The 9,928-nt window shown below is 37.8% G+C and overlaps 1 protein-coding gene across 1 annotated transcript in view; it reads right to left on the bottom strand.

Moving 5' to 3' along the window:
- Positions 1-7,888, bottom strand: part of LOC115284949 (transmembrane protease serine 11E-like) — a 33,573-nt gene extending 25,685 nt beyond the window's left edge. Inside the window, 2 exon segments of the mRNA XM_029931412.1 lie at positions 4,503-4,622; positions 7,876-7,888. Coding sequence (XP_029787272.1) covers positions 4,503-4,622; positions 7,876-7,888 — 133 coding nt within the window.
- Between the last annotated feature and the right edge of the window lie 2,040 nt (positions 7,889-9,928).

Below are 9,928 nucleotides of genomic sequence, written 5' to 3'. Positions count from 1 at the left end.
CTGCGGTGGAGGTCTAGGAGGTTTTTTCCTACTTTCTCCTCGAGGGTTTTGATGGTTTCCTGTCTCACATTCAGGTCCTTCAGCCATTTTGATCTTATTTTTGTGTATGGTGTAAGAGACTGGTCTAGTTTCATTCTTCTACATAATGACTCTTAAATACAGAAAACAAACTGAGAGTTGCTGGGAGGGTGTTGAGTAGGGGGATGGGCTAAATGGGTGATGGGCATTACAGAGGGCACTTGTGGGGATGAGCACTGGGTGTTATATGTAACTGATGAATCACTAAATTCTACTTCTGAAACCATTATTAAGCTATAAGTTAACTAACTTGGATTTAAATTATTTTAAAAAGAGTCAAAAAAATAAAATGGTAGAAATAAAATAAATAAATAAAATAAAATAAATAAAACTCAGAAGTTTCCAAAGAGTAAATGTATTTTTATATTTCAAAAGTAGATTTCTTCCAATTCAAGAAACTGCATACCAATTCTGACAACAGGGACTAGAGTGTAAGAAAATGTGTTTGGGCTAAAGAAGGAAATAAGGGTAGGGATGAAAACGCTTGCGGTTCAGTTAGGGAGCTAGAGCTGCCATCTGGCATAACCTTTCAGGAACACTTAGTTTCACCTGATTTCACCTGGCTCCCTTGTCACTCCATTTATTTTCTCCCACCAGCCACAAGGATTGTCATATTTCCTTAGCCATTGTCTATACTTTCTGTATCAGTTTAAGTAGCCCATATTTGGGAGTGGCTGAAAGTTAACGCAGTATTCATCTACCTTTTTATACCTGAAGCAAGCACAGAACCTTAAGAAGATTCATTCATTCAGCAAATATTAATGCCAACTACCTTTTCTATGAAAGACTCTATGTTGAGTATTTAAAATATAATGGTGATCAAGACCGTTGTGTGTGGTTATTGTAGGATAATGGAGTGTGCCTCACCCAATCTCAATTTCTCTCCTCTTCTCTCTTGCTTCTCATTCTTTCCCTCTTCACTTGAACCCCAGAGGAAAAGGAAACTAATATTGGGCACGTGTGTCCCAAGCATATTCATGTATGTCATTTAATTTACCATAATCCCCATGGGAAGGCAGTATGTCCATATTTAACAGATAAAGACTACAGTCTCAGAAATGTAAGTAAATTACTCAACTCTAACATGACATAGCCAGATAAGATAGAACTGGATTTCAAGTGAAGCTTTAACTTCCAAAGCATAAACTTTCTTTACATACCACTTCTTGGAGTGGGAAAAACCAAACCCGCTCACTGAAACTGTAGAGGTCTCTCATACATAAGAATTTTGGGGGAAAAAACTACTGGTAAATTTGGGAAGAACATCCTAGCCATCCAGAGGACTTAGCTGGGTTGACAAGGCTAAGGGATGGCTAGGGAATGGTCCATGATGCAAAAGACGATGAATGGCAGCCTGAAGTCAGGACCTGTTGGAAATTAGCCACCAAAGTGAGGTGCTAAGGAGGTTTTGCCTTTTACCCTCTACCCTTACCTCCCTTTCACTGAATGGTCTTGCCCTGAAAGGCCAGAGTGACCTGAAATGAAGGCAGGTCCCTGGAAATATACATAATCCCAAGTAAAGTTTTTAATTTATAAAAATATTGAACATTGGGTCTAAATTGGGCCTAAGAATCTGCATTTCTAACAAGCTCCCATGTGATACTACTGGTGGTGGTACCTAACCCCTCACTGAAAAGTAAGTGTCTAGAGGGGAAAACTGACTTCTACATATTAGTCTTATTCTTTTTTAAATTATTAGATTGACTTTTTGAAACTGCCATTTGCATAAGCCAAATATGATCTAATACCAACAATTTTATATGTTTCAACCAAATGAACAATTTATCAGTAGTTAATATTTTACTATGCTCAAGAGACTCAAATAGGTCACTAAGTGTCAAAATATACTCCCAGTTGCCAGAATTATTAGCATGTGTAGCTGTTGGAAAATATTCTTGAGGAATATTAACAGAAAAGTAAGAAAAATAAGACTTAACACTAGTTTGTGATAATTTTCTAACAAGTTCATGAATCTGTAACCTATAAGGATATTGCTCATCATAGAGTTACCTTCTGTCATACAATTCTCAAAAGAGCAGAAAGGCAGGCCCAAAGGCCACTGGACAGAAGCTGCTCACACAGTTCAATGCTGTCCTGGGCTTTATGCCAAAATGATGTTATTTTCAAGTCAGGTTACCTCCATCTTAATCTGTCTGCTTCTGTAATTATTTGGTTTAGTTTGGTTATCTAGGTGTGCCAACTCCTCAGTGCTCATGTGCTATATCCACTCTGTTATTTGTTTATATCACCAAACAGAGGACAGGTCATGCATGTAAGACAGTAACACATCACAACAATCACTATTTATTCAGGTGTGCTGTGTGGGCAGTGGAAGTTGGGTGTTCCGTATTACTGTCTGTACTGATCATCCAAATAATAGGATCCAGGAACAGGTTACTGGAAAAATTTTGACAGGTTTTCATTTTATGCATGTGAGTAAGATTTGTAAGCCTTATAATGCATGGCTTGGGAAGAAGCAAAGGAGAACTAGTAAGAAACATTTTCTCTCACTGAGGTGATGAGACCTCTAGCACTACTCAGAATTCCTTGTGAAGTCAGACAAACCAAAGAATGCCCCCATGAAGATATCATACCTATGAGTCACTAATCTTTTTTTTAAGTTTACTTATTTTGAGAGAGACAGAGACAGCATGAGCAGGAGAGGGGCAGCGAGAGAGGGAGAGAGACAATGCCAAGCAGGCTCTGCACTGTCAACACGGAGCCCAACCCAGGGCTCAAACTCACAAACCATAAGATCATGACTGGAGCTGAAACCAGGAATCAGACACTTGACAGACTGAGCCACCCAGGCACCCCTCACTAATCTTTATCATTCACTATTCATTAAAAATTAAATATATAATATGGGCCAGGATCCTGCTAAGTTCTGGGAATACATATATAGTAACCAAAACATAGTACTAGGCATCTGTAGAGATAAATAATCTTGCTTACAATATAATAAGACTCAATATATTCACAAAAGAACTTTAGAATTATAAAGTTATTTTAGCCATTCTTTTAATTTTTTTATTAAAAACATGCTCCAGAGAAATCATCAAAATATAGGTAGTCCAAATTTAAAGACTTCTGTGTGGGAAAATTCTACCAAAATAAGTATTTACTTTAAATATTCATACATCAAACTACCCAGAAATGATCCACCTTGCTGTAGAAATTGAGATTGGATTTGAGCTTGGAATTGAGATTAAGTCTGCTGGTTGAAGAAAATAACCAATTTACAGACCCTACTGTGGTAGGGTTCCCTCCCTAAAGAAAGAAAAAAAAACCTCAAGACAACCTGGCTATTCATGTACTTGACAACATCCCTTAGGACCTTGTAACATGACACCACTTAATCAGACTATATGTTTGTATGTTACCATATATGGGAGACAAAGACGTAAAAAATGTATTAAAAACTATGCCACTTGGCATTTGGGGCTCAGTTCTTTGGGTATGAATCCAACTAAGTGGTGCCGGCTGGAATAAAGTTGCTTCCTGGAAAGAAAAGCATCGGTGTCAAGACTCTCTGTGCGAGAATTCTGCTACAATATGGTCTCTTTCCAGGAAAGCAACTTGTGCAAATTTCCAATTTTTAAATTAGAATCAAGTGATTAGCTTCTTTGCTTACAGTGTCTTGACATTAAAGAATCAGTTAGTCACTGAGGGAGATATTAAGCCAATAGGTCATAGTGGAGTCAAGCCATTACAACCCCAGGCAAAGGAGAGGGAAACCTCAGAAGGGTTTTATACCCTGGAAGAATAGTCCTGAAGCACCCTGGGGGCCTTTCTAATACCACAGCACACCCATGGTTCATCTGGCTGTGAGGTGCCTGGCTACCAGAGTGAACCTCTTTTTAATTAACCTTCTCAGCTTATCCTATCCTCTTTAATCACATGTAATATATCCCAAGGTGAGATTCAAAACAACAGAAATGGGCACTTATTCAACAATATATCATTATGAGCACTTTTTTTCTAGCTCATTTGTCCGGAATAGAGCCTACTTCTCTCTGATCCTTGATTATGTACTTAATTTATTGGACTCTCAGGATTTTAATAAGTTGGAATAATTTTAAATCAAGGTGAGTGCTCTATCTCTTCAAACAACTCAACACAGTGGACTCAAGCTCTCCTACAGTCTTCTCTATTTAATATTTGATTATCACTTATTAAAGAATATAAAAACTAGCACGCTATTCCCAGCAGGAAGCATTGCTACATCAAAGATAGATGAAAGACTCCTTCTTGGCTTGTGAGGATTAAGTAAGAGACAGGTAGGTGAAGAATTCTTTGTACCAGTTATACAAATGAGTTGTAGTCATGAATGAATAGGCCTGAGGCAAATCAAAACTGGAATGCACATGAGGGAATATTTGATTTGGGGCAAATCACATGATGCCAGGGCAGCCCATACTTACTGTATCTCACATAATGAACAATAAGTCCAATGCACACTGCCAGGACAATCAGGGATATAAAGGTGATGAAGCCAATAACCCAGGGCTCCAAACAAGCTCTCTTCCTGGCCTTCACCACAGCTGGCCTGAGAAAAAAAGCAAATAAATGGGTTATATCACAGTGTTTGCCACGCCCACTTTTTAGTTAAAGCAGACATTTCTGAGTAATTCAGGACACTCATGTGGTAGAGGCCAATTTGGTTTAGAGCACATCCTAATCCCAGGCTGCTAAAGCCAATCCTGGCCTCTGGTCGTCTGGCCTTAGGCAAGTAATTTGACATCTCTGTGCCTGTTTCCTGATCCATAATGTGAAAATGACAATTATAGTACACATCTCATTGGACTGTTGTAAAGATTATGTGAATTGCTATATATAAAGTGCCTACCACAGTGCCTGGCATGTATAAAGTGCTATCTAAGTGTTATCCATGATTTACTGAACTGGTTAGGTTCTAATACTGAGTTAGGCACTCTAGGGACTATAAAGATGTTTAAAGCCAATTTCTAGAATCTTAAATGGCCTGTGAAATGTATTACAGCTTCTATACTATTCCAGATAGAATTTTTAATTCTATTTTCCTTCCATTTTTCTAATTTGTTTCCAAACAAATTTTGAGGATACACATAAAAGATACCCAGAAGTCTATTCCAGAGAACCTGTTTGACTCTAAACTTCAGTGACACTACAGGAAATGCCTTCTGTATAAGATTCCCTTGGGGCACCTGGGTGGCTCAGTCTGTTGAGCATCTGACTTCGGCTCAAGTCATGATCTCATAGTCATGGATTTGAGCCCCACACCGGGCTCTGTGCTGACTGCTAGCTCAGAGCTTAGAGCCTGCTTCAGTTTCTGTCTCTTTCTCTCTCTGCCCCTCCCCTGTTCACACTCTGTCTCTCAAAAATAAATAAACATAAAAAAATTAAAAACGAAAGATTCCCCCAACCTCTCCCATTTGTTCTTTCTTCAAAAACACGTTACTGAAAAATGTTTGTCAGCCAGGTTTTTGTTTAATTAGCACAGTTGCTATTCTTTTGTGTTATAATAGTTGCCAAGCAAACTCCAAAGCTGGAGAAAATAAAATAATAAGTCAGAGTTGGCTAAGGGGTTTGAATATGATGCTGTTATTCTAAATTCCTTGAGATTCTGGTAGAATCATTGGCACGTACGCTTGTCTCCAGATCACTATCTGGTACGTAAGGTCTGGCGAGAAAGTGTGGTGCTGTCCTGGAGGAACATGGGAAGTTCAATCTGAATAAGGAAGAATCTGAGTCCATCTCTTTTCTTGGCAGCTATGTAACTTGGACAAATCAACCAACTAAGTTCCCCATTCAACTAAGGATAGCTATTCTGTTTAAAGCATGTGATTGATTGTGGAGTCCTGCATGACATGAGTGTGAAAACTTCTTGCAGACTGAAAAGCATTTTGCAATAAATAATTTTTGCTTACAGGAATCAAGGCAACTCTGTTTCCAGTTATATAGGACCAGGAAGTGATATCATTTTGGTCCCTATCAAACCTCATCACACCCTGGCTCTGCCTCAATGTTTTACTCTGCGGGAACATTGTCCAGAATCAATACTGTCATCATAGCTACATGACTCTGCCCCTCCTGAAGACACTGAGATACAGGGAAAGGGTCCAGAGACTCTATTTGGTCTCCTCCTTTGTTCCTGTGATTTTCCTAAGGGACCATAGCAAAGGAAACTTCAGCTTCCTCCCCCCAGTCTCGTCAATCTTCAGTCCTCCCTTGAGTGATACTCCAAACACCTGATCCTAGAATGGCACTACTGCAATACAAAAATACTGCTCCATGAGGTGGTTATTATTTCTTATGTGCAAATGTGCCTAGGAAACCTAAAAACTGATCCCTGTTTCTTCATTTCTGAATGCTTGCTATTCATCTGTTGCAGAAGAAAGGAGGTGCATATAGCTGACGTAAGCAAAACTTTGGGGGGAATATGGAGAGGGAAAGGCTTCTCAACAAATGTCAAAATAGGCCAGGTGAAGAATATGAATTTGTAATTGTTAGAAATGTGCTATAATTATCAAAAATATATGATCACTATGTAGGGTTGTGAAATATGGCAGAAGTTCTCATTGTTCTATGATAACTTTTAATCAAGACAGAAAAGTAAAACTATGCAGCCATTAAGTTGATGAGGTAAATCTAGAAGTATTAACATTCAAATAGTCAATGATATATTTTAATGAAAAATGTTGCAGAAAAACATGCATTCTATGTTCCAGGTTTTTAAATAATGAAACTATGTGGTTGCATAGCAAAATGTAGAGAAAGAGACACAACATCATTAGTAGCTAGAAGTGGAATAAGAGAAATATGAGAGAAACTTTTATTTTATTTACTTTTTGTGTTATGGTGCATTCATTTTTTTAAACCGGAAACATAGTTTTTGAATTAAACAAAAGAGGAGCGAGATTTTTAAAAAGATTTTAAAAAACTAATAGGGAAGATTATGCACGACTTTTTATGGATTTCACATCACTATTGTGTACAAGATATTATCCTGACCCCCATGATTTACAGTGATTTTTGGTGATGCTCTGTTTTTGGTGACTTTGAAAGAGTGACAGGGACAGCATGGGACAAAGAGAAAAGGTAATCTATCAAAAACACTTTATTTTGGGGTGTTTTTTTAACATTTATTTATTTTTGAGAGACAGTGTGATCAGGGGAGGGGCAGAGAGAGAGAGACACAGAATCTGAAGCAGGCTCCAGGCTCTGAGCTGTCAGCACAGAGCCCGTTGCGGGGCTCGAACTCACGAACCAAGAGATCATGATCTGAGCTGAAGTCGGACACTTAACCAACTGAGCCACCAGGCGCCCCAAAAACACTTTGAATAAACAATTAAGATAGTCTGATTCTGAGTCCTGCCACCAATTTATTCATTGTATAATCTTGTACTGATAGATTCAATTTTCTCTCTTATTTTCTCCATGTCAAAACCAGAGATAAAAATTTCAGACCCCACCTAACGTGATGAACAATACAGAGATTAAAATGATAGGGGTTTTTTTATTGCTTTGGGTTCACAAGTAGAAAACAGTCAGCAATGACTATTTTTATTTTCATTATTTTAATTATTAATAATAATGATAATGACCACATTGCTGAGATGTTGGTCATTTGAAACATTATCTCTTTTCTTTCTAGTCTGTATGGCATTGTTTTTCAAACTGATTCACTCTGTCTCTTAATTACTTTTTTTGTTGCTCTCTCAGAAAGAGATTCAATACTGAATTATTACTAATTACACGTGGTTGAAGTATACTCCAAAAAATAGGTAAAATGGAGAAATAGACAATGTAATTAACCCCTCTTGTACATAAATCCTTGTCCAATCATTACTGTGTTTGGTTGAAACTTATCTGAATCACTTCATGTAAAGTCACCTTCAGAGAGACTAGATAAATTTTAAAAGTTTCAATGGTATCAAATTTCCTTTTTTCTATGATTTTTCTTTTCAGTTTGTGGACATGTGTAATTAGACAATGAATATAGCAAGTGAATATAGCAGAGAAAATATGGATACACTTTTATGAGCCTAAAATTGCCAAAAGACAAGTAATATGTCCAGAGTTGTATTATTATCACTTCCTAATAAGTTATTTTTTAGAATAGTACTAAAAAAGAAAAGTAGAGATAACAACAAAAAAGGTAAGGTCAAAAAAAAGGATACTAAAGCAAACAAACCTCATGGCAAGCACTGGAGAGTACGTCAGGGCTCACAGAGCTTCAAAGAAAAGTTTATCTGAACAAGCCTCACATAACACCGCCATCATAGACTGACTAACAGTGGATCTCAAACTCTGGGCTCATTCTCTGCAACAGTAGTGAGCACTGACATTCTTAGTCTGCATGTTTCACCCACCCAGTCCAGCGGAGATGTTTTGAATGAACATGTGCACAATATCTATAAAGCTGGTGGTACCAAAGCATTATTATCAACTACTTAATCCACAGGTCAGCAACCTCTTCCGTGAAGGTCCAGGCAGGAACTATTTTAGGCTTCCTGGACCACACATTTTCTGTTGCAACTACTCAGCTCTGCCCTTGTAGCCCCAAAGCAGCCATCGACAATATACATAAACAAATGAGCACGGCTGTGTTCCAATAAAACTTTATTTCTGTACACTGAAATTTGAATTTCATATTAATGTTCACTTGTCATGAATACTTTTCCTCTTTTGATTTGTTTTCAACCATGTAAGTATAAAAAGCTTTCTTAGCTCAAGCACTGTGCAAAAACAGGTGGTGGGCCAGGTTTGGCTCTTAGCCCATAGTTTACTGATGGTTGACTTAAACAATAGCCTGCAAGTCAATGCGAATTGTGTTGGGAAGATATAATAACCTTTTCATTTTCCAGTCTCATCTGCATGGCAAATTTCATGTAGTCTGTCTGCAATCCCGTTGTCACTGACCTTATTCTGGAATTCTCATTAAAACTTTTCCGGTAGCTTAACAATAGGTTTCTTTTCTGTCTTCCCCATCTCTGAATCACTCTTCATTCCAGTAAGCTATCTTTCTAGAGGTTATATAGCCAATAATTGAGACTACTAGACAACCAAGTTGGCCTTAGTTAGCCTTACAGCCCCCCTTTTCCCCATGAGCTTTCAGGCTCTTTGCCTCTGCTTCTGCTGCCTCCTAGGTGGAGTAACGGAGTTCATGCTCTGCTTGCATCATAAAAGCACATGTGCATTTAAGATCCAGTTCAAAAAGTCCCCTCCGCCTCAGTTAGGTCTATCCCCCTGCCCCTGAGTATCACATTGAAGTATGTATTCTGAGCTCCTTGAGGATAGGAATTGAGCCTTACTTATCTCTATATTCTCTGACCTAGATATGTTCACAGAGGGAATGGAAGTTGACTTTAACAAATTACAGATTGTTTGTCAATACCATAGTGTAGGTTTTCCTCTCTCTCAAAGCACTTCTAGTCTGCCTTAACCTTGGAATACTTGGCATATAACACACAAGACATGTCAGACATTGTGAAGAATAATTACTATTTAAGTAACACTTGATTTCCATAAAACACTTTATGTAATGATCAAGTTGTGGTTAATATTTCTACTTCACATGAAAACATGATTTTCCAACTATGACTTGATCTATCTACTGTAAAGTGTTATCATAGTACAGAAAGTGATAAATGTAAATGAGGTATGTTAATTTCAGGGAACATGCTATTTGGGGCTATTGAATCTCTGTATATTACAACATCAAAAGAAAAGTATAAAGGAAGATACCACAATAAAGTAACATCCTGGTACCTTACAACATCGCTAATCCCCTAAATCAGCACTTAGGATTTCAAATACCAATTAGTAAATATTTATTCAATCTTTATTATGATTTTGGCACCCAGTT

Source organism: Suricata suricatta, chromosome 1 (assembly GCF_006229205.1).
Source record: "Suricata suricatta isolate VVHF042 chromosome 1, meerkat_22Aug2017_6uvM2_HiC, whole genome shotgun sequence".
In the NCBI taxonomy this organism is placed as follows: domain Eukaryota; kingdom Metazoa; phylum Chordata; class Mammalia; order Carnivora; family Herpestidae; genus Suricata; species Suricata suricatta.
Note: the sequence above shows the minus strand (reverse complement) of the source record. Positions and strands in the feature narration are given on the sequence as shown.